General features: G+C 44.4%; 2 protein-coding genes across 4 annotated transcripts in view; one reads left to right on the forward strand and one right to left on the reverse strand.

The window, feature by feature from the left end:
* Positions 1-578: 578 nt before the first annotated feature.
* DDIAS (DNA damage induced apoptosis suppressor) lies at positions 579-22,977 on the reverse strand. 3 transcript variants are annotated; one of them, XM_063305931.1, is made up of 6 exons: positions 22,930-22,977; positions 22,261-22,386; positions 18,221-18,346; positions 16,621-16,782; positions 7,112-7,229; positions 579-2,783 (listed from the first exon to the last, which is right to left on the reverse strand). In XM_063305931.1, the coding sequence occupies exons 3-6, from the start codon at positions 18,328-18,330 to the stop codon at positions 801-803; spliced, it is 2,373 nt and encodes a 790-aa protein (XP_063162001.1). In that variant the 5' UTR covers positions 18,331-18,346; positions 22,261-22,386; positions 22,930-22,977; the 3' UTR covers positions 579-800. The 3 variants fall into 3 exon arrangements, with proteins under 3 accessions (XP_063162001.1, XP_063162002.1, XP_063162003.1); XM_063305932.1 differs by having other exon boundaries at positions 22,261-22,383; positions 22,930-22,953; XM_063305933.1 differs by lacking the exon at positions 579-2,783 and adding an exon at positions 3,127-3,229.
* Positions 22,978-23,475: 498 nt separating this feature from the next.
* Positions 23,476-23,907, forward strand: part of PRCP (prolylcarboxypeptidase) — a 32,799-nt gene continuing 32,367 nt past the window's right edge. The window contains exon 1 of the mRNA XM_063305934.1: positions 23,476-23,640. Within this exon, the coding sequence (XP_063162004.1) occupies positions 23,476-23,640 (165 nt within the window). The remainder of the gene's footprint in view (positions 23,641-23,907) is intronic.

Below are 23,907 nucleotides of genomic sequence, written 5' to 3' on the forward strand. Positions count from 1 at the left end.
AAATAATTGGTGGGCTCTCCCTCACTGGAGGCGTTGAAATGGAGGCTGGGCTGCCATCTACTGCAGGTGCTTTCGTTTGGACTCCTGCAGGGATTAGGGGGTAGCCTTGGCTTAAACGTAAGATTTTTGTTTCTACATAAAATACTCAGAGTAGCCAACTATAAATACATTTTAAAAAAATCAAGCAAAACAAATCATTTCAACCAGCCTCTTTGATCTATGCGTGTACTGTACTAGCTGTGAACTTAGTGTAAAAAATGTGTCTGCGCCCGAGTCAAGGGCATTTAAGTACTTGTTTAGGTATGCGTAAAATGTGTGATTCTGGAGCAGGTGCAAACAGCACTAGGATTAAACACATTTTCACGCCAACTATCAATGAAGGCGGCAGTGGTGGCTGCCCTTGCAACAGGGCCTCAGCATAAACTCTGCTTAGCATTAGCTAGTAGCCACCCCAGATTCTCTGTGAATGGTGGGCATATAAGCAGCCTGAATATCAGTACTTATTTATTTATTAGACTTACAGGGCTGCCAAATCAGAAAGATTCAAGGTGGCCACATAAAAAGGAAGACAAAACATCCAAGGAGACACAATGGTGTTTAATTTTCTAGGAAAGAGTCACTTTATGCTCTATTAGATACAATCCATTCCTTAAAATGACCAAAAGGAATATGAGCAACCTGGCTATATAAATTTTAAAAAGACAATTTGCTGCCCACCCTGCCCCAAATCTACAATTAATGAAATTCTGCTAAAGATACAACTGTGACCAAAAAGTCGTATTTCAAAATGAAACGTGCCTTCAAGAGGATGGTTTTGACGTAGTGGCCTCCATGTTGGGCAGCTGGTCATTACCAGAAAAGAGTTCAGAAGACCAGTCTGCAACATGAGGCATGGGGGATGGTGTGGGAAGCAGGTTGGACCTGCTGGTGCCTACAAAAGGTGGCATGTCAGGTGATTCAGGGTCTAGCTGGCCCAGCATTGTTCTCTGTTGACAGACAGGCTGGAACCCAATGTTAGCTTCTGCTGGTTGCTGCCTTGTAGGAGGGAATCCTCCCTTAGCTAATCTGGAAAGATTTCTTGGAATCAAGGACCTTCCTTGGTTTTCAGAAAGAGGAGAATTCTCTGTAACTTGGCAATTGCTATTATGCCTGATTAGGCTTTTCCTCCTCTTCCTTCTCCCCATTTTTACATCCAGCACTTGGGTTTTCTCCGATGAAGGAATCCATCCTTCGCCATCATCTTCAGGCAGAAGCTCTTTGGCCAAGATGCGATTCATGAATAACTGCCGAGGTCCGCATGGATCGACCATGCCAGCGTCTGCATTGCTTGACCTTGCAGATGGTGGGAACTTGCTGACAAGCTGTTTTACTAAAGAGTTTTTAAAGGGGAGCCTAGACCTCTTACACTTGGCCTTGTCCCAAGGCAATTTATTCAGTGGCAATTCAGTCAGAATGGATTCTTTCCCTGCAGGGAAGCTGTCTTGATGACAAGGCCTGGCAAGGGGAATGGTATGGGAATCAGGCGCAAAGTCCAGGGTACCCACAAGGCTGTGTTCTGACTTGAATGTTGATCCAGCAATTGGAGTACTCGTTTTGGGGGCAGAAACATCCAGGGCATCATGTAAGAATAACCCATAATGAGAACTCCAACTAGTGTTTACCTCACTTGGCATGAATTCTGATGTTATACAGTTTGGGGTCAGAGCACCTGCCAACGGTGAGACTATTTGGGGCAAACGTAACATGGCTAGGGTGGCTTTTGTTGACTCCCTGGCACTCAGGCCAAAGAGATCTGCGGAAGCATCAAAGCTAGCCTTGGGGCAGCTGGAGCCAACCAGTGGGAAGCAGCAGGCATCATTTCCCCTGAGATAATAGTCTTGTTCTTCCGGGAGCAGCTCATTCTTTTTATCTTCACCTGACTTTTCACAGACCCCTGATGCAAAATGCTGTTCTTGAATATTTGGCAGATCAACAGTGGCACCGTTGTTTTCAAGTCTGGCAAGAAATTCAATTAAGCTTTCAGATGAGGCTTCTTGAGAGGCCACACCGCCTGTAGCATAAGCAGAAGAAGAAGAAGCAGGGTGTTCCTTATGTCTCTGGTGAGGCAAAGGGTTCCATGGATTTCCTAGCCTGTAGCTGGAGTGGATGTTAATTTTGCTAGAAGAATCTTTTTGTTCTAATGCTAAGGGGCTTTCTAGTACATTGCCATCTTTTCTTTTTCTGGAAGATCTATGTCTTAGTTCATTCTTTGTGGTGATACTTCGTGGAGAAGAACACAAATGAGGCTTCTTACCTTCATGTGCATATCCCTTATTCTGTGTCAAGTTTTGGTCCCTGAGATTGTAAACCAACTGGCTATGTGAAGCGATAGATCCAACTTCACATTTTTGCTTATCCGAGGTAGCTCGGCATGAAATGAAAGCTGCGGAATGTTCTGTAGTTTCTGATGAAGTGGACGACCAAGTTAGTCTGAACGAGCAAGGCCAGATGCTTGAAAAATCATTTCTATGACTTGATTGAACCAGGTCCAAAGCATTAGAGACACTCAGACTCTTTAATTCCCTACTTGGATGATCAAATGCCACGACATGATCAGGAGGCCATAAACCCCTCTGGCTGTGCTTAAAATGGGAACATCGCTGCTGCTCAATATAGTGGATAATGGTGCAGCCCACAAGCCCAGGGTGTGGTACGAACATTTCACAGGCAATGAAAGCTTTGGTGTTTCTCTCAATTTGGCAGCCATTTTGCAATACACTAACCACATCTGGCTTGTCAGAATCCTGCAAAGAAACAAAATTCTATCAGTTCTCTTTTGTGTCCCCACCCACCAATAATTTGATCTGACCCCTATACAGAGGATGAATTATTTTAAATCAAGCCTCCCCAATTTGGCCCCTACTAGATGTATTAGATAAATATTCGTACCGTATTGGTTTGTGTTTATTACAATTTGATGTGCTTCCAACCAGACTAAAGGAGGATTCTATTCTGGAAGGAGGAATTAATGTGCATCTGTTCACCTAAGCATCAGTTAGCAGATTGGCTGGATATATGGGACTGCAACCAGAGTCAAACAAATAAAGGTTGCTCTTGTACCTCCCCACCCCCACCCCCCACCCTGGATCTCCTGCTACTGGCTGATGTTAGACTCTTCCTTCCGAAGGTGGGTATTTCTATCACAAATTCTGCAGTTGTCCATCAAAATGGCCACAAAGGAAAACAAATTCTACATACACAGATCTGAAATTTCAAATCAATATTATTCCAATACTGTATGCTAATTCTGGACTAATCCCACTAGTGTTTTCTACCATGCATTAGTTCAGTACTTATTCTAACAAGATGCAGTTATCCAAGAACATTTTCCCCCACAGAACTGATCACTGGAGGCGTCTTCATAACCTTAGAATGTAGATAGGCCGGCCAGTCTGGATAATTTTACTGACTTTCAAATTATCCGGACTAGCAGACCTGTCCACAACCAGGTTCTGTTTTGTATCCAGTTGGTATGGCAAAACGGTTTCTTTCTTTCTCTAGTAATGTTGATACTCTATCACAATTCTGATGGACTCTAGGGAGCAAATAATAACAAAACAAACAACCTCCCTTACATGTAGTCCTCACTTAACAACCATTTGTTTAGCGACAGTTGGGACTTACAATGGCTCTAAAAACCCCAACTTGTTACCAGTCCTCGCACTTATGACAGTTGCAGTGAACCTGCAGTCATGGGATCACAATTCCGGTGCTTGGCACCTGGTTCGCATTTAAGACCATTGCAGAATCCTGCAGTTGCATAAACGCCATTTTCAACCTTCCCAGCTGGCTTCCGGCAAGCAAAATCAATGGGGAACCACATGATTCATTTAACATTCACATGATTCGCTTAATGACTGCCACAAAATGGTCATAAAATTGGGTTGGATTCGCTTAACAACTGCATCACTTAGTGACCAAAATTCAGGTCCCAATTATGGTTGTTAAGCAAAGACTATGTGTACACAGAGAAACAATAAAAACTGAAATTTTCTTTTCAAAGGGAATGGAAACAATAGTGAACCCTAGTCCTAATTTCCTTCACTGCAGCCAAACTAAAAGATGTGATTCAGTTCCAGGGGTAACTGCAATATGAAGCGGTGCCACTGAAATGCAGGCTGGCCATCTCAGTTAAACTGGTACCCACCAGATGGGGTAAACTATACCTCACAGAGTTGCCAGCTTGCCTGTAACTGAAGCCTATGGGACTCTATCTGGAGGATGCTGGTTTAGAGAAGATTGCTTTTGGTTTCTTCCCCTCCCTGGATCCCCAAGGTCTTAAACTGGTAATTTTGTGCAAGTTTCTATCATGAGTAGGAATCTTCATATGCAAGGCACCTGGCACAGATGCCTGAACTCAGGATATCCGGGCAAACTGGAAATAACCACCAGCAGCAAGATTCCACCTGCTAGATTTCAGAGACAGACCGAAAATGAAACACACCTCTGCACAAATGTTACAAGGCATAAAGATGATTTTTTGTTGCAGTTCTTTGACTTTTGTGCAACCCCTAAGAACTCTGCCTGATCGGAGGAAAATACTGGGAAGTGGTTTAACAGCACCATGGACAGCATAAACTTGATGATAAGTGGAATTGGATGCCGAAGGCTTCACAGCATTCACCCAGAAGAAGCAGAAGGCTACAGGGTAGCCCTCTATTCAAAGTGCTGTTTTTGGCAGCCGGCCTCACATCCCACCTTGAAACTTCTCAAGCAAAATGGTTCAGACTCTTTGTCTCTGAAATGCAGCTGGAAAACCATATTGGGAGCAGTCATAAAGTTTAAATGTAAAAGATGTTACCCACAGTCGGTCCCCATAAATCTGACATAAATCTCAATTATAAACAGGTAGTCCTTGTTTAGTGACTGCCTCATTTAGCAACTGTTCACAGTTATAACAGTGATGAAAAGGTAACTTTATGACCAATCCTCACATTTATGACCTTTGCAGGTCTGTACAGCAAATGAAAACTGAAGTAAGATCATAAGCACAGGCGTGGTATCACTTAGTGACTGATTCACTTAATGACCAAGTTGCCAGTCCCAATTGTTGTCGCTAAATGAGGACTACCTGTCATGAAATCAAGTGTGTGCAAACATGCCCATTCTCTACCACACAGGCAATCTGGAGAGTTAAATAAATAATGTTAGAAGGTTACCACTGGTTTCTGGCAAGCACCAGCGTGCTATTTAGGAATCCTGAAGTTGTATTCCCCAAACTTCTAGAGGTCACTAGGTGGAGAAAACCTACATTATACCAAAACTTACAATGGGGGAAACTCCGAGGCCACAGAACCACATATAGCCCCGATCCCCTTTTGACTATAATTATAATTATAAAAAACACAGTGGAATGGCTTCTTGCTATTTGAAGTCAGAAGTGCACAAAACTATAGACCTTGCCCCACCCATGTGAGTGACATGGACTTTGCATCATGGACACCCACCCTGTGGACTTGATTCTCCCCAAAATATCGAATGTGGGTCCCATTTACTGAAAGATTGACAGTCCCTAGTTGGGCATACCAGGAGCAAGCACAAAGGAGCTTCTACTCTGGACAAACAGGAAGAGACACTTGGAAGCCCTTGTTTTGATTAAATGTAGCTCTCCTGCCAACCTAGCAGTTCGAAAACATGCCAATATGAGAAGATTAATAGGCACCGCTTCGGCGGGCAGGTAACGGCGTTCCGTTCAGTCATACCACGGAAGTGTCTACGGACAAACGCCGGCTCTTCGTCTTTGAAACAGAGATGAGCACCGCCCCCTAGAGTCGGACACGGCTGGACTTAATGTCAAGGGAAACCTTTACCTTTACCTTTAGCTCCATCCTAGTCTGGACATAGTACTGTGGTTAAGGTTGCCGATGGCTATTTTAAACCAGCCAGCTTCAGTAATTACGGTTTGAAACTGGCTGATGTGGACGTGATAAAACAAGTTTCTGAACTCTTCCTTGTCAGGTGGGGGAGCAGAGGAAGACAGTCCAAGCCTGAGGTGCACCGTTGCTCATTCACATTGTGATTTTTGGCAGCAGCAAATTTATCCCTTCTCTCAAAATATGGGAGCCTTAAGCCAGCAAAACTTTTCTTTGCCTTCTAGTGGAAACAAACTGTGAGTCCCATCCTTCCAAAAGCAGACCCTGAATTTATGCTGGGAAGCTTTTTTGCCAACACACCTATTTGCCTTTGCGGAATTCCCTACCTATATAATTAGAGGACAGCATTTAAATGAGGCTGGAGTATGGTTTGGATCACGTCACCAACCTTTTCAGACCCACATATTCACTGCATAATAGCCTAGTATCTCTTTTGATCAGCAAGAACCCCAAATCTTGCAGATTATGCTGGTAGTCCTTGTTTAGTGACCACAATCGGTACCAGCAACTTGGTCGTTAAGAGAAGTGGTTGCTAAGCGAAACCGTTACTGTGCTTGTGATCTTACTTCAGCTTTCCTTTGTTTTACAGACCTGCAAAGGTCATAAATGCTAGGACTGGTCGCAAAGTTACATTTTCACCACCATTTTAAGTGTCAACAGTCACTAAATGAAGCAGTCGCTAAACAAGGACCACCTATATAAGTTTCACAAGATCTCACTGACCTTACCCCTATGCAAATATGCTGAAGTCTCATGAAATCGACTGAAAATTTGGTGGTCCTTATGAAGTTCCATCCTCTTTTCTTTTTTTTTTTTCTTTTTTTTTGAAAAAATTGTATTTAATCTGGGCAGTCACAGGTGCTGTTTGGAGGAAATTGGATGTCCGGGTGCCCACAGATGTTGTGTTGCTGATTCCTGGATGGGGTTTATAGCTTTTAGAATTTATGCATGGTGACTATAGCTCTGCACAGCTTGAGACCCAACGTATAAACATGAGAGCGGGTACCTGGGTCAAGACAGGATCAACGTTCCAGGTACAGAAACTGTTATTTGAGGCTCTCGGCTGGCAATTATGAGGATCCTCAGTTTAAACCAGAAACCTGACCACGCATGCACAGAAGCTGGCCCAAAGAAGCAAATGATCTGTCATGCCTGGGTTGCGCATTTTCTACCGGAATCATTCCAAGGACGACAGTCACCTTAATTCTGAAGACAAACTTCTTCCCCACAAAGCAAGTTTCAACTGCACGAAATACCACACCCAGCACAGCATCGTTTTCTAGCTCTCCGGCTTCTCGGTTCAGTTCTTCGATGTACCTGGATGGGGAATAATTTAATTTTTAATTTAATATGGCTCTGGCAGCACCTTTTTTTTCATTACACCCCAGAAGGGAAGCCAATAGGCTTGCGTCTTGATAAAACGTTTCACGTTGCTTGGGGACGTCTCCCACAAGCCCTTTAAAAATCCAGGCACTACAGCCCAGGATGCTGAATTCGGGACTTTTAGGTGCACAGTACATGGTCAGAGCAACAGATTTCTTCCCATCCAACTCCTCTTTGGGTGATAATCATTTATCTGCATAGTTATAAATCCTTCCAGATGGTTTAGCAGTGTGTTCATATTTTTTGCAAATGGTTCTGCATACATCAGATTCTTCCAGAAAACCCTTGGTGTCTCTAACCCTTGGCTACAATCGTGGAAATCTTGTTGCCAATTACACTGAATCAGCCTTCCCAACATGGTTCCCTCCTGTTGTGATGCCAGCAGCATTCCCAGGATTGACAGCTGTTTTCAGACATGGAATACTGTCATGAGTGCCGTTGAGCTGAAGACATCAGCGCAATGGCACACATGACAATAACAAGGAAACAGGGGAAGGGGCTCAAGATAAGTAGCCATCAACTTACGAAGACTGAAGGACAAGAGACAATGGCTAAACGGATCGCGAGGCACACCCAAGCTGTTAGCGCTGGCGCAACGGAGATCGCCCAGCTGACAGCAATCACCGGAGGAATAGGGAAACCGATGATGGGCGATCCCGGAGCGCCAGCGGGGCCTCGCAACCCCTCACCTACCGGCAGGACAGCGTGTTGGACAAAGGGGGGTGACGTAACCGCGAGTGAGGGGGCGCTGACCGGCGCAGGGTATTTAAACCCCGCACCGGCGCGCTCCTGTCACTCTCAGCTTTTTTCCTATACTGTATCTACGCTGCGAATAAACCAGAGCCTGTTTCACGGAATCAGCGTCTGTGTATTACTCGGAGGTAGGCAGCGCATGACAAATACACATATTCTCCATTTCAAGCAGAAGCACATAGTTTGGCAAAAAAGTAACAAACAGATCTCTTCCACTACTCAGAAAAATATACAGTATACAGGTAGTCCTTGCTTAACAACCACAACTGGGACCAGAATTTCGGTAGCTGAGCAAAGTGGTCATTAAGCGAATCTGACCCAATTTTACGACCTTTTTTGCGGCAGCTGTTAAGCAAATCACTGTATTAAGTGAACCATGTGGTCGTTAAGCAAATCACGTGGTTCCCTATTGATTTTGCTTGCTAGAAGCCAGCCAGGAAGGTCAAAAATGGTGATCACATGACCATAGGATGCTGCAACCATCATAAATGTGAACTGGTTGCCAAGCACCCAAATCGTGATCACATGACCCTGGGGACTCTGCAATGGTTGTGTGAGGACCAGGCACAAGTCAGGTTTTCAGCACTGCTGTAAGTCCGAACTGTCACTAAACGAATGGTTGTTAAGTGAGGACTACCTGTATATATTTTTTTCCTTTAGAAAGGAAGAAGTAGAAGTTGCTACATGAGAGGCTGGAAATGAATGGGATTAAACATCTATCCCAGCCTCAGTTTAGGATGGAATTTGCAGGAAGAGGGATTTTCCAAGAAACAAATTGGCACAAAAGTAACACTGTTCCAAAGCTTGTCTGTTGTCTAGAGGAACAGGAAAACATTAGCTAAGAACTGCACTAAGTTATTTTCTGTGCCTACTAATTAGTGCTTTATGTCTCTGATATTTAAGCTCTCTGTACATGCACAGTAAATTCTGTGTTTTTATGCAGCTTGGAATCCCCTTACACCACAGTTCCTTTAAAGTAGGGGCAGACCAATATCATCTTGTGTCTGTCCAAAGCCTGATATATACTTTTTTTCTATGGGGGATCTTTTAAAATCACAATTAAGATTTGAACAACTCTGTATTTTATCTCTTCCAGAACTAAAAGCTTTGTATATGAATGACCATGTAAAGCTAAAAAGGTTTTTTAAAAAGTATTTTCTGTTTTCCTTTCTTTTTTTAAATAAAGTTTGATTCTATTTAATACCCCTCACTTAACAACCCCAACTGGAACCATAATTTCCACAGCTCAGCGAAGTGGTCCTTAGGTGAAACATCACCCGACTGCACCACTTAGCAACAGCGGTTCTGGTAGCACTGGCCGCAATCATTAGGTGAGGACCTCGTGCTTCTCCTACCCTGCACAAACTGCCACCTCCATCCCACTGCCTCCTCCCCAGCCAGGCTCGGCAAGCTGCCTTTGGCAGACGAGACTCTGCTGTCCTGCTGCCCTCACTCCACTTCAGCTCCCCCCACCCATCTCCCCCCATGTCTGCCCTCTGGGCCACCCTGCCCTCCGCCACCACCTATCTCTGCCCCGCCTTCCCTGGCTGACCGTTGCCATCTTCTTCTTCCTGTACCACAGCTGCTCCCCCCGCCCCTTCCCTCCTCCGCCAGCTCCATCCCTATTTCCAGCCAAGCCCGACGAGCTCCCTTTGGCAGACAAGGCTCTGCCACCCTACCGCGCTTACTGCATGCATCCCGGGGCCGTGCCCTTGCCTAGCACCTGGATCCTGGGCCAGCAGTGGGAGGAAGAAGATGGCAAAGGTCAGCTGGGGTTGGCGGTGGCAGCAGAGGAGTGCAGGGTGGCCAAAAGGGCAGACATGGGGGGGTGATAAGCGGGTAGAGGAAGTTGAAGCGCACGCTGCAGTTGTAAGCCCAGGTTGGTTGCCAAGCACCTGAATTTTGATTACGTGACCGTGGAGTGGGGGACAAGCCGCTATGGCCGTAACTTCAAGGATCAGTCGTAACTACCATTCGTTCAGTGCTGTCGTAACTTTGAATGGTTGCTGAGCGAATGGTTGTTAAGTGAGGACTACCTGTAGTCTATCAGCCAAAGGAGGGGAGCTGATATCCATAGTCACGTGTCTCAAAACACAGGGCCAGAAGGTGGCAGTATAGATTTTTTTCCCACTTGTTTCATTTTTCCGTTTTACTTGTCAGTAAAGCACGAAGGCTGTGGGGCCCTGGGTTATGGGAAAGACCTGAGGTAAGACACCAGATGAGAATCCCCCTGGAAAATAGATGGCAGCAGCAGTAACTGGCAAGTCACTATACAAAGGCAGGAGCAGAGCTAGGTATGTAGACCCAAAAGGGTACTAGTAGACAGACAGAAACTGTATTGATTTAGTCATTTGGCCATATCCAGAGTATAAAACCAATGCAAATATACAGGTAAGTGCAAAAAAAAAAAAAAGTAAAACGAATTCATAACAAATCGTCACCCCAACAGTTAACCCCAATTTGATTTAAACAGACCGTCCTGTTCGAAATTGCCATTGATATAAAGAGTGCGGTCTTACTAGTAATATGCAGGCTTGTTCCCTGCAAAAAGTAAGAGTTTCTCCTGGATGCCCCAGTACTTTTCAGTTTTTAAATAAGAATCTAAGTGAGCAGTCCTTTCTGCAGAATATAATTTGCAGTCAAATAGAATAGGTGCAGTGTCTTCAACAGCTGGTGCAACACAGATACAGGGTCTTCCTTCAAACGGAACTCCATGAATCCTCCCAAATCTTACCATAGAACCTAGTCGTTCAAAATGAGCTCCAGTAAAAGCTCTTCTAAGGTCTCGGGGCATCAAAGTTGTTAGATACTTTTCTAGCTGTGAGGCTGATTTGTGGTGAGCCAGCCACTCCAAGGACTTGACACGTTTAAGGGAGGCAGTATCATCTTGGGCAGCCACATCCACGACCGTTTGTTTAAAGCTTTTCTCGGCCTTCAGATCTGATTGGACTGGGAAATCGATGGAAAATCTGTCTGGTATATTGTTTTCTGCTACAGATTAAGGTTACTATGGTAACTAATCATTTTGGCAGGGTGAAGAGGTTGAATTTAATTGTCCTCTTTTTAGGTGTTAATAGTTGCATAGCCTGAAGCGAGGGCAGTTTGCTTGTTACTTAGTTCCTTCTTTTTAGGCTTGCAGAGAGTATGCAGCTGAGAGAGATCTCTCCTCTCAGCAAAAAGCCTGTAAATATGTTTTTGTGCTTTCTGTAAATAAATTTATTTTTATAGAAATGCCTGGTGTGTGACTTTTCTGATCTCTCCTGGGCCAAAGGCTTTCTAGCACTCTGCCAACAAAATCCATATTGCAGATGGTATTTTGAAAGTTGGGCAGCCCAAGCGCAAGGAGGCATATTACGCATCTGCTCTTCAAAACAAAGCTTGGGTAATCTATCCAAGCCCATAGACAGGATCTTCAACCAGTAAATACTTTAATTACCAAATGGCTTTGTACAGGGGGTATACCCAACTCTGCCCTTAACTCCTGGAGCTGATGTAGACTTGTCCACCTCCAAGAGGCATTTCAAGAAAGTGGACTGTATTAGTTCTAATAAAGGAGCATTTATATCCCCCCACAATTCTGCACCGTATGTTCCAGCAGAGGAGATTGTGACCTCCAGCATGTCACTCTGAGCAACACCCTGCCATCATATGATGGTAGAAGTGTGGTAAACGAGCATCAGGGACAACCCAGAGTAAAAAAACAAAACTTTTTTTTTTTTTAAAGAGACATTGCTGTTTTGTGCCTGATACAGGTAGGATGCTAACTTGGGAGTTTCCCCCTTTTTCTTAAATTCTTTTTAGCAGAGAAATAAAATGATTTGCATATGTAAACATTATTCTTATTTAGTTGCTACCCTTCTATGCTTCAGCAAAGGATCGTTACCTTGTCGTGGTGCTGGAGCTTGAGCACCTCAATGATGCCATGAGCTAAACCGTGAAGGGCCACCCAAGACGGGAAGGTCATGACAGAGAGGTCAGACTAAAGGCGATCCCTGGGGAAGGTAAGGGCAACCCACCCCAGTATTCTTGCCGTGAAAACTAAATGGATCAGTACAACCAGAGATATGTCGGTATACCATCGGACGATGAGACCCCCAGGTCAGAAGATGGTCAAAATGCTACTGGGGAGGAACAGAGGATGAGCTCAACTAGCCCCAGATGTGATGACGCAGCTCGCTCAAAGCCGAAAGTACGGCTAGTGGCTGACGGTGCTGGTGGTGAACAGCGAATCCGATGTTCTAAGGATCAACACACCATTGGAACCTGGAATGTAAGATCTATGAGCCAGGGCAAATTGGATGTGGTTATTGGTGAGATGTCAAGGTTAAAGATAGACATTTTGGGAGTCAGTGAACTGCAGTGGACTGGAATGGGCCACTTCACATCAAATGACCACCAGATCTACTACTGTGGACAAGAGGACCACAGAAGAAATGGAGTAGCCTTCATAATTAATAGTAAAGTGGCTAAAGCAGTGCTTGGATACAATCCAAAAAATGACAGAATGATCTCAATTCGAATTCAGGGCAAGCCATCTAACATCACAGTGATCCAAATATACGCCCCAACCACAAATGCTGAAGAAGCTGAGGTAGAGCAGTTCTATGAGGATCTGCAGCACCTACTGGACGACACGCCTAAAAGAGATGTTATTTTCATCACGGGAGACTGGAATGCTAAGGTGGGCAGTCAAATGACACCTGGAATTACAGGTAAGCATGGCCTGGGAGAACAAAACGAAGCAGGACATAGGCTGATAGAATTTTGCCAAGACAACTCACTCTGCATAACAAACACTCTCTTCTGACAACCTAAGAGATGGCTTTATACATGGACTTCCCCAGATGGACAACACCAAAATCCGATTGATTACATCCTTTGCAGCCAAAGGTGGCGGACATCTATACAGTCAGTAAAAACAAGACCTGGAGCTGACTGTAGTTCAGATCACGAACTTCTTCTTGCACAATTTAGGATCAGACTAAAGAGATTAGGGAACACCCACAGATCAGCTAGATATGAACTCACTAATATTCCTAAGGAATATGCAGTGGAGGTGAAGAATACATTTAAGGGACTGGACTTAGTAGATAGGGTCCCGGAAGAACTATGGACAGAAGTTCGCAACATTGTTCAAGAGGTGGCAACAAAATACATCCCAAAGAAAGAGAAAACCAAGAAGGCAAAATGGCTGTCTGCTGAGACACTAGAAGTAGCCCAAGAAAGAAGGAAAGCAAAAGGCAACAGTGATAGGGGGAGATATGCCCAATTAAATGCAAAATTCCAGAGGTTAGCCAGAAGAGATAAGGAATTATTTTTAAACCAGCAATGCGCGGAAGTGGAAGAAGACAATAGAATAGGAAGGACAAGAGACCTCTTCCAGAAAATTAGAAACATCGGAGCTAAATTCCAGGCCAAAATGGGTATGATCAAAAACAAAGATGGCAAGGACCTAACAGAAGAAGAAGAGATCAAGAAAAGGTGGCAAGAATATACAGAAGACCTGTATAGGAAGGATAACAATATCGGGGATAGCTTTGACGGTGTGGTCAGTGAGCTAGAGCCAGACATCCTGAAGAGTGAGGTTGAATGGGCCTTAAGAAGCATTGCTAATAACAAGGTAGCAGGAGACGACGGCATCCCAGCTGAACTGTTCAAAATCTTGCGAGATGATGCTGTCAAGGTAATGCATGCTATATGCCAGCAAATTTGGAAAACACAAGAATGGCCATCAGACTGGAAAAAATCAACTTATATCCCCATACCAAAAAAGGGAAACACTAAAGAATGTTCAAACTATCGAACAGTGGCACTCATTTCACATGCCAGTAAGGTAATGCTCAAGATCCTGCAAGGTAGACTTCAGCAATTCATGGAGCGAGGATTGCCAGATGTACAAGCTGGGTTTAGAAAAGGCAGAGGAACTCGGGACCAAATTGCCGATATCCGCTGGATAATGGAAAAGGCCAGGGAGTTTCAGAAAAACATCTATTTCTCTTTTATTGACTATTCTAAACCTTTGACTGTGTGGACCATAACAAATTGTGGCAAGTTCTTAGTGGTATGGGGATACCAAGTCATCTTGTCTGCCTCCTGAAGAATCTGTATAACGACCAAGTAGCAGCAGTAAGAACAGACCATGGAACAACGGACTGGTTTAAGATTGGGAAAGGAGTACGGCAGGGCTGTATCCTCTCACCCTACCTATTCAACTTGTACGCAGAACACATCATGCGACATGCTGGGCTTGAGGAATCCAAGGCTGGAGTTAAAATCGCTGGAAGAAACATTAACAATCTCAGATATGCAGATGATACCACTTTGATGGCTGAAAGCGAAGAGGAACTGAGGAGCCTTATGATGATGATGGTGAAAGAAGAAAGTGCAAAAGCTGGCTTGCAGCTAAACCTCAAAAAAACCAAGATTATGACAACTGGCAAATAGAGGGAGAAAATGTAGAAGCAGTGAAAGACTTTGTATTTCTAGGTGCAAAGATTACTGCAGATGCTGACTGCAGTCAGGAAATCAGAAGACGCTTCATCCTTGGGAGAAGAGTAATGACAAATCTCGATAAAATAGTGAAGAGCAGAGACATCACACTGACAACAAAGGTCTGCATAGTTAAAGCAACGGTGTTCCCCATAGTAACATATGGGTGCGAGAGCTGGACCATAAGGAAGGCTGAGAAAAGGAAGATGGATGCTTTTGAACTGTGGTGTTGGAGGAAAATCCTGAGAGTGCCTTGGACTGCAAGAAGATCAAACCAGTCCATCTTCCAGGAAGTAAAGCCAGACTGCTCACTTGAGGGAATGATATTCAAGGCAAAACTGAAATACTTTGGCCACATAATGAGAAGACAGGACAGCCTGGAGAAGATGCTGATGCTAGGGAGAGTGGAGGGCAAAAGGAAGAGGGGCCGACCAAGGGCAAGGTGGATGGATGATATTCTAGAGGTGACAGACTCGTCCCTGGGGGAGCTGAGGGTGTTGATGACCAACAGGAAGCTCTGGCGCGGGCTGGTCCATGAAGTCACGAAGAGTCGGAAGCGACTGAACGAATAAACAGCAAACCCTTCTATGGGTCTTCACTTCTTATCTTCTGACCGGCATGTTCAATGGATGTGTTGGCTGTAGGATTATGGAGGCACTATGTTGAGGAAGGCTGAACTCGGTAACGTGGAGCTACATGCACCAACTCTCTAAGTAACTCTCTAAGTAAGTGTGAGGCAAGCAAAGGAGAACAAAGTCCTATTCAAATCTTAATGAACGGCAGAGAAGCAGGAACTCTGAAAGTGGCTGTTCTGCTTTTACTTACCAGTGCTGCTAATTTGAAGGGTGGAAGACAACCTTCAGATATGAAATGGAATTAGTAAATTTGTAACTTATTATTTGTTTCACTTGGACATCCTCTTGTTCCATAAGGTTCTCAGACAGCCTTCTATCCATGCAGCTTACAGGACTAAACCAACAAAACCAGGTCAGATTATTATTGTGATTAGATGATGGCTCTTAAGAATCTTCTTTTTATAAAGTCTTTAACCCTTATAATTTGTGTGCTAGTTGACCAATAGCCAATTTGGTGTAGAGGTTAAGGCACCATGCTAGAAACTGGGAGACCGTGAGTTCTAGTTCTGTCTCAGGCAGAAAGCCAGCTGGGTGACTTTGGGCCAGTCACTTTCTCTCAGCCCTAGGAAGGAGGCAATGGCAAACCACTTCTGAAAACATTGCCAAGAAAACCACAGGGACTCATCCAGGCAGTCACCAGGAGTCAACACTGTCTCGAAGGAATAATAATAATAATGTGACCAAATTTGTTGTCTGTGTAGTAGAAACATCAACCTACAGCAGCCAAAAATCAGGAGTCTAGTAGCACCTTTTCCAACTAACAAATTTTATGAAAGGGCATAAGCTTTCATGAGCTACAGCTCACTTAATCAGATGCATCCAGATGTTTTTTTGTTTTTTTATCAAATTTGCTATTGCTTATAAGTACAGAAGCAGCAGATATTGTGAACCTACTAATTTCCTGGTTTCTGGCAATGTTCTTAAAACTCTTTGTTCCTCACTTAACACTTCCTCAAATTCCTCTGCAACAGGAATTACCAAATCTGCAAAGTATTTTAAATAAATTAGGCAACCTTATGCTGAGCGGAAAAAAAAACATAATTACCTGCATGTTACTTATTTTCAGTATAAAATTTAAATGTTCTGGGCAAGAATCCAATAGTTATTTTTTTTCTTTAATACAGAGAATTTGTGTTAATGAATGTATTCCCATATTCTTGTAAATAGAATACATAGTTGAGGAATAATTTTCCCAAGGTCAATAATGAATTCAAGGAGATGTGAACTCTGAGTTTTTAGACCCAAGTCCAGAACTTTTCCCCATTTAATATGCTGGCCTTTCCACAAATTTTATAGCTCCACAAATTTAATTGTGATTATTAATATACACCAGCTTGGTATCCAAGCAGCAAACTGAAAAGCAACTGTTCTAAGAGATATAATTAAATCACATATGTAGATGGGGGGAGGCGGTTCATACTTCTCAGCAAAGTAATTCCTTTCTTTACCTTTGCAGGCCCTTTGCTGTAACTCCAAAATAGGTATCTAAGCAGCTTCCAAATACTGTGACCTCAAAAATATCGCTTGTGTCAGCTACTTCCAGCAAAAGTCGATATCTGTAGTTTGCTTCTTTGGTGTCACCTGAACAACCACACTTCCGGCAACTGTATCTGACAAAGGGAAGACAATGAAGGCATTAAATGTTGCAGGCTCACATCAAAAGTCTCATTGTTCCAGTGGGCCTTAGGCTAGTTGGATTGAATGACACCTACGATGTATTAGGTTTACCCTGTTAAAAATCATAAATAGATTATTTTTAAGTGTCCTGTTCTCTTTTGCCTCTCAAACCCTGCCCAGTCTGTTTGGATTGAGCTGGGGTATAAATATTGTACCACAAATAAAATAATTCATTCTTCTGGTTATCTACCAAAATGTTTTATCTTTCTACCTTGCTGGGAGTTATCAGATTGAAGCAGTTTAAAAACCTAGTGAACGGAATAAAAGAACATCTGGATGACTCTCTTTTCTTGAAATTCAAACTCAGAATTAAACCTCAGTTTGATTTTTAATTCATACAGCTGCATACAATGGCTTTCGTATTACCATCTGTGCAAAGATGCAGTTTAATTACTTTATTCTGCATTGCAGGCATTGCAAATCCTTTTAGTGGGATAAGCTATTGCACGAAGCCACAGTTTGCTTAATCAGGGCCAATTAACTGGGTTCACACCATGCTTAGTCATACATCCTAATTTGCAGACAATGTCTAGGTTCAGGAAATATATCATTTATTTATTTTATATCCCACCTTTATTATTTTTTATAACTCAAGGTGGTGAATATACCAAATACTTCTTCCTCCTCCTATTTTCCCCACAACAGCAACCCTGTGAAGTGGGTTGGGCTGAGAGAAAGTGACTGGCCCAAGGTCACCCAGCTGCCTTTTATGCCTAAGGCGGGACTAGAACTCACCATCTCCTGGATTCTAGCCCGCTGCCTTAACCACTAGACCAAACTGGCTCCTTAGCAAGTATGAATCTAGTCATTGTCTGATCTGAAAACTTTTAATCTACATACTGCAGCAGACAAGGAGAAAAGACTGCTGTTAACATTTTACTTTATACACATACTTAGTATATAAGGAAGAATGGTCATTATTACTGCCATTTGTGAGCTATTAGGTGGACAGACAAAATAAGAATGAAATAATTTCACGTTGGAAAAGTTATACATAGATTGGAAATAGTTCTGTGGCACATAAAAGAATACTTTGCTTGGCTTAGCTCTGAGACACTGAGAAATGTCAGCTTTCAGACAACAGTAGTGATCCCTAACATGGTTGTATGAGTGGTATTCATCCCATGCCCAAGAACCACAGGTTGCAATAATACCATGATAGTGAAGTTGCATCCAATTTAAACAGAACTTAAATATGGATCATAAAATTATAGGCGCACACTGCCAAAAGAATGCATGTTTGGAAGTTCAACATAGATCTGGAAAGGAGTTCAAACCCGAAAGGTACTCATTTGGTGACAGTTGTTCTATACCACGATTCTTTACTCTTGAGAGTTGTCATCGTTTCGTAATTCTGCAGACAGAGCATACCTTCTGAATTGCAGGGAGAGCTTGGAAAAGCAACTGTGGCATGCTGGATACACAAAGCTGCAGTTCTGGATAGAAATGACAGAGGCAACCAAGAAGTGTCTGCCATTCATGTGCTTTCACAATTATCTGTTGAAAGACAACACAGCTTCAGTATTAGGTAACCCTGACTGTATGTAATTCTATAACGGAAGTGTTTCTTAATCTGGAAACACATTACACCAAGTGTCTATTTGTCAGGGGTAGCTCATTGGGTGAATTTACTCGTATATCGCATGTCTAAAAAAGAGACAAGTTTTCACTTACTCCAAGTTTGTACTTCCAAGTGTCCTGGAGGCATACAATGTTGTCTAATTGCACATTTTACTATGCAGTGTGGATTAAAATCTCCCATTCACTCTAGTCTTCATTATAGACATGCAAAAAAAACAGTGAGTAAAAGAAGTCAAACAAACAAAAACTTGCTACACATCTGTGTATGCTCCTTGTCCTGTTAACTCTGGAGCTTTCGTAGTGCCTTTGAAACTGAAGGCAGCCATTGTATGTAGATAAAAGCAATTTTAAACTCATCAAGAATCAAGAGCATGCACTTGCATGCACATACGTAGCCAGCAAACCAACAAGTACCAATGCTGTTCCACTTGTGTGTAAAGCAAAGTGCATGTGATGCTAACCTCCAGCATTCCACCTGCTCTTCTTCTGAAGCCTGCATACATTAATGCCCCCGCCCCACCCTCCCATGAATTCCAGCTTCCCTACATGAACCTTTAAAAATAAAAGCAACCAGAATTCTGGTTCTTACTTTCCAGGCAGTCAGGAAATGACATGATGAGTGGGAAACAACAGTCCTCTTTTCATTCTGTCTGGCTAGTGTGGTCTGCTATGGCCAAAGCATATCTACATGTGTGTGTGTTAAGAGTGCACCCAGCCTAGGAGCCAAATATACCTCATCTGGCCCATGTAGCCCAGCAACTGGGGCTCAGCAGTACTGCTTGTGCATGAAGTAGGTAGGCTCTGACAGTGTGATTAAGGGAGGATGGGGAGACATAGGAAGGGTGGTGGACAAATCCTATGAACTTACGGAGTGCAGATGCAGATAAAACCAGATGGAGGGTTTGACTTTGAGCAAAAGCATGGTCCTCACTCAGTGGTTGCAAGAGACAGCCAGTACGCCATATGCCTCTCTTCCGGTATGCACCTCTAAGATGATATAAACCCAGTATAGTCCTTATTCCACTAAATGAGTCACTGGCCGTGGTCTGCAGAGTGACCTAAGAAGCCTTCAGTTCCCTCCAAGGGCAGGTCTGGGAACATTAACTTTAAGGAAGTTGAATTGCTCTACCAAATCAGGGTGTTTTACATCACCTGTCCTGGAGAACAACATCACTTGGGATGGTTGGTGAGCGACAGAAACAGTGGACAAGAATTCGTAAGCCTGGCCAACCTTGGCATCAGTTGCTCAAGGCTGGAGGTCTGTCCCCTTCCATTTCTCTAGCTTACTCAAACAACAGAGTTCTGCACTGCTAGCCAAGCCAACCGAAAACACCTCCCTGGTGATATGCCACATAGGCCGCCCAAGTTGAAGCTGGTACACCTGGGCCTGCCTAGCAAATCTTGTGCTAAAATTGGGTCTCTGTTAGAGAAGTATCTGCTGGATGGACCACCCTCTCCTCCTAGCTGTGGCCTAGTCTTCTGCACTCTATTCAGGCTAATTCTGCAACCAAGAGCTTTCTCCACTGGGGGAGAGGTCAGCACTGACAATCACCCCCACTTCCCCTATGTCAAAGAAGGATGCAAATGCTTGCTTGGAACTTAAGACCTTCAGTCACTGCAGACTCCACTGTGAAGTATGCCTGCCAAAGCTTTTCTGTCCTATGAGCCCAGCTTCTTCTGGAGTTAACAGAAGGCCTTTTCTAAGAAGAAAAAACGTGGGGAGAACCTGGCTTGGCATTAAAAAAAACTCATCATGCACAGGAATGGCTGAAGTGCATAAACTGCCTCAGCTATGAGTCTCCATTCCTGGAGCTGAAGAGATACACCGCTGAATGTCTTGACATGTCATGCAGCCAGGAACAACAGGTAGTTGCAGTTCTACCAGGTGAGTGACACACTGAGAGATCAGATGTTAAGTGTATGTGGAGCTCAACCTGGCACTGTCCCAGCACGTCTCCCAGTCAAAATCCAGCGGAATAAACCAGCACTCTTAAAGCACTTGTCTGTAATAGCATCGGTGGCAACTTCAGCATTACCTGGCAGAGTATAGTTCTCACATCCACCCTCCACAATCAAATGCAGCTTGTGAGCTATGCAGTTAACACCATCAAACTGCCCACTCACATGTTCAGTTCACTGTCTGTGACCATAAAGCTGCAGCTGAGATTGGCTACCTTGAGAGCCAGTTCTCAATGGGGTATGCTACCCTGTCTGTTCTGTGAGCCATGTCCAGCACCTCAGCAGAAAAGGAGAATCTATTCTTGGTTCCTGCATCATAGGAAGAGCTGGTGAAGCTGATGCAAAAGAAGATTTAGTACTCACTAAAACCATTAGCCTACTACAATGAACCAATAATGAAGCTAAATAATAATGGTAATAATGATCAAAAATAAAATGGCTGTAGAGGTTGTCTCAGAAGTAGGCAATCAGATATTTACCACCAGTCACCATTAGTCCGCAGAAGCACCAGCCCAGGTTGAATTAAATGATGCTTTGCAGCTATTCCCTCATTTTTTTGTCTGTTTTTCTTCAAGTTAGATCAACAAAGCCTCCCTCTGTACCACTTGTTCCTTAAATGCTCACTGCTTCACCCTGAAAATTTACCCAGATCAACTACCATCCACCCTAAGCTAATAACAGTAGGGATACTCTGGCCCAGACAGAAGAAATGATAACACCTCAACTGCAGTAAATTAGAAAACTTCTAATCACAGCAGCTAAAACAGAATGGAATATTCAAGATATGAAATAAATAAACCCCCTGAAATAAAATAACCCCCTTTCAGCCCATGTAGGCAACAAAACTTTCACAGAAGTTCCAGCACTTCCCTGCAGTTTCCTGCATCTTTTCAGCATCAAGATAAGGTTCTTCTATTTCTAGGCATTTTCGCAATTTTATTCCTTGTATCTTTTAACTACATGCTAAGAAATAGATCTTCTTTATGTATGTAGCATTTAATTACATTGTATTGAGATATACACACACACATTTGAATTTAACATGTTAGTTTTATTATGATTTTGTTGCATTACTATATTATGAGAGATTTTTTCTTTGAAAAGACTAATTTTATGAAGCCCTTAACAAATAAATAATTCAGCTAGATTAAAAGTAAACCCTTCATTTTATTTTATTTTTTATTTACCAAATTTATACAGCTGCCCATCTCACAAATGTGACTCTGGGTGACATACAACATAGAGAGTTAAAAACAAATATCCCAACTACTAAAAACAATTAAACACAAATAAAGCCAAGGCTGCAGGAGAAAGAACATCCAAAACGCAATACAACCATCTCACAAGCTCCCTGTTCCAATGGGATCCCCAAGGTTGATGGAAAAACCTTAAGAACCTTCCGGACGGCTGGTAGGGACAGGGCTAACCTCACCTCAGGGTAATGACGTTCCCGGTTCCAGAGGGCGGGAGCCACGGCAGAAAAGGCTCATTTCCTGGGTCCCATCAGTTGCAACTCCTTAGTAGACAGGTCCCGTATCATGCCCATTCTGCCAGATCTGATGGGACGGGTAGATGTAACTGGGGAGAGGCGGTCCCTCAAATAAACGGGTCCCCTGCCATGTAAGGCTTTAAAGGTCAAAAGCAGCACCTTGAACTGGACCCAGAAGTAGACTGGCAGCCAATGTTGGGCTTGACTGCTGGGAACTTGAGTTTAGTATTTTCTGGGCAACAGAATGCCTTCCAACCTCTCAATATAGCCTTATGTATTTTGGACCCTGTCACAGGGTGCTGCATCCATTCTGCCTGTGCAGTGATGTTAAACCCAGGGGCAGGGACTCTGGGAAAAAGAACAGAATGAACTGAGAGCTCACCAGAGATTGCCAGGTGGAGGAAAATGTGTTCTACCCCCTTTCTCCCTATAAAACGGGGGTGAGGGAAGTTGGCTCCAACATGGCTGGAGAGCACCACATTGAGGAAATCCAGTTTAAATCCGTCTGCTGGGAGAGAAGAAAGGGGTCTGGTTTCCTGAAACACAAAACAGCAGCACTTTTCAATGCCTGCCGTCTTCTCCTTGGAAATCTCTCTCGCCCTTCCTGAAAGCAACCCTCATTCAGGTTCCCTCTGGAAACGGGGATCTGCATCAGTTGGATTTCTGCCTGCCACACGGGTCTCCACACAGCTGCTCGCAAGACAGTGTGGCCTTTAGTCGTGAGAAAGGCTGCTACCCCAATAACCACAACTTGGCTGGGGATGATGGGAAGCGTAGCCCACCCTGCAGCAGCCTGAAAGACCCTGGGACAGGGGGTGGTGTGAATTGATACCCCGCCTTTTATACAAGGAATCAAGGCAGCCTGCATTGTATTACCTCCTCCTGGTGTTCCTACAACAACCCTGTGGGGTAGGTCGGGCTGAACAGGACTGGCCCAAAGTCAAAATTTGATGATAATAACAACAATAAACAAATTTATCGAGGAGAGCATAAAGTGAAGGAAATGAGGTGACTATTCACCCATCGTCCCCCATGAACAAAAGCAACGCACCTTAGAGCAGGAGCACCTTTCTCTTCCGGAAGTGGTCCCGAGGTTCGGACGGAAGTAACGACAACATCTTCTTTCTTCCACGCGCCAATCAGCGCGGAGCCCGGAGGGGGAGCCCCTCAGGTCCCCGCCCTTTTTTTCCCGCCTCAACTCAACCTCCCCCAGCCACGCCCACTCCCGGCCTTCTCGAGCCAACCGCAGTGCTCCGTCGTTTCCACCTGCCGTGGCCACCCCGACCGGCTGCGTCAGAGGCGGAGTGGGAGGGGAAAAGGGGAGTCTTACGCTTTGCCACAGGCCGGAGCCAATCGCAGAAAGCCTCTGAGGGGTTACCTGCCTTTCCGTCTCGCCTTGCCCCGCCCTCTCCAGCAGCGAATCGTCGAGGGGGGGCGTGGCTGAATTTTGAGGAGAGTCGCTCGTTTGCCCGCCTCGAGGTTGTGGGTGGAGTTAGGAGACTCTCGGCCCCGCCTCATTCCCCGCCCTCCCGAAGCGCGGCTATAAATAAGGCGGGACGCCGCGGCAGTCTTGATCTCGGGCAGCCGCTCTGCATTCATGAGGGTCTTGTGGGGCGTGGGGCTTGTCTGCCTCGCGTGGGTCGGCGCTTTCGGCCGCGCTCAGAGCTTCTTCACCCACCCTCGCCTCTGCGCGGCCTCCCGTCCCGATCCCTCCCGGCTCTCGGGGCTTCGCGCTTACCGCACTTGCTATATCACCCAGAAGGTAAGGAAGGAAGAGCCGAGCGGCTTCCCCTCGAGCCCTCTCGTCGCAAGGCACCCTGTACTTCCTCCTCCACTCTCTCCCTTCCATTTCCTTTTCAATCGTGCCGGTATCCAGTGGCGGTGAGTTCCGTAGGATCGCGCACCCTGGAGCGCTCGCTGTGCCTGGAGGGGAGGATGGCAGCAGCAAGGGAAGCCTGCTGGTGGAGTTGCAGGCAAGCCGGCAAAAGTGGACTGGGATTAGCACCACAATAGCTTAATCATGGTTTGC

This window comes from Candoia aspera, chromosome 5 (genome assembly GCF_035149785.1).
Source record: "Candoia aspera isolate rCanAsp1 chromosome 5, rCanAsp1.hap2, whole genome shotgun sequence".
Lineage (NCBI taxonomy): Eukaryota > Metazoa > Chordata > Lepidosauria > Squamata > Boidae > Candoia > Candoia aspera.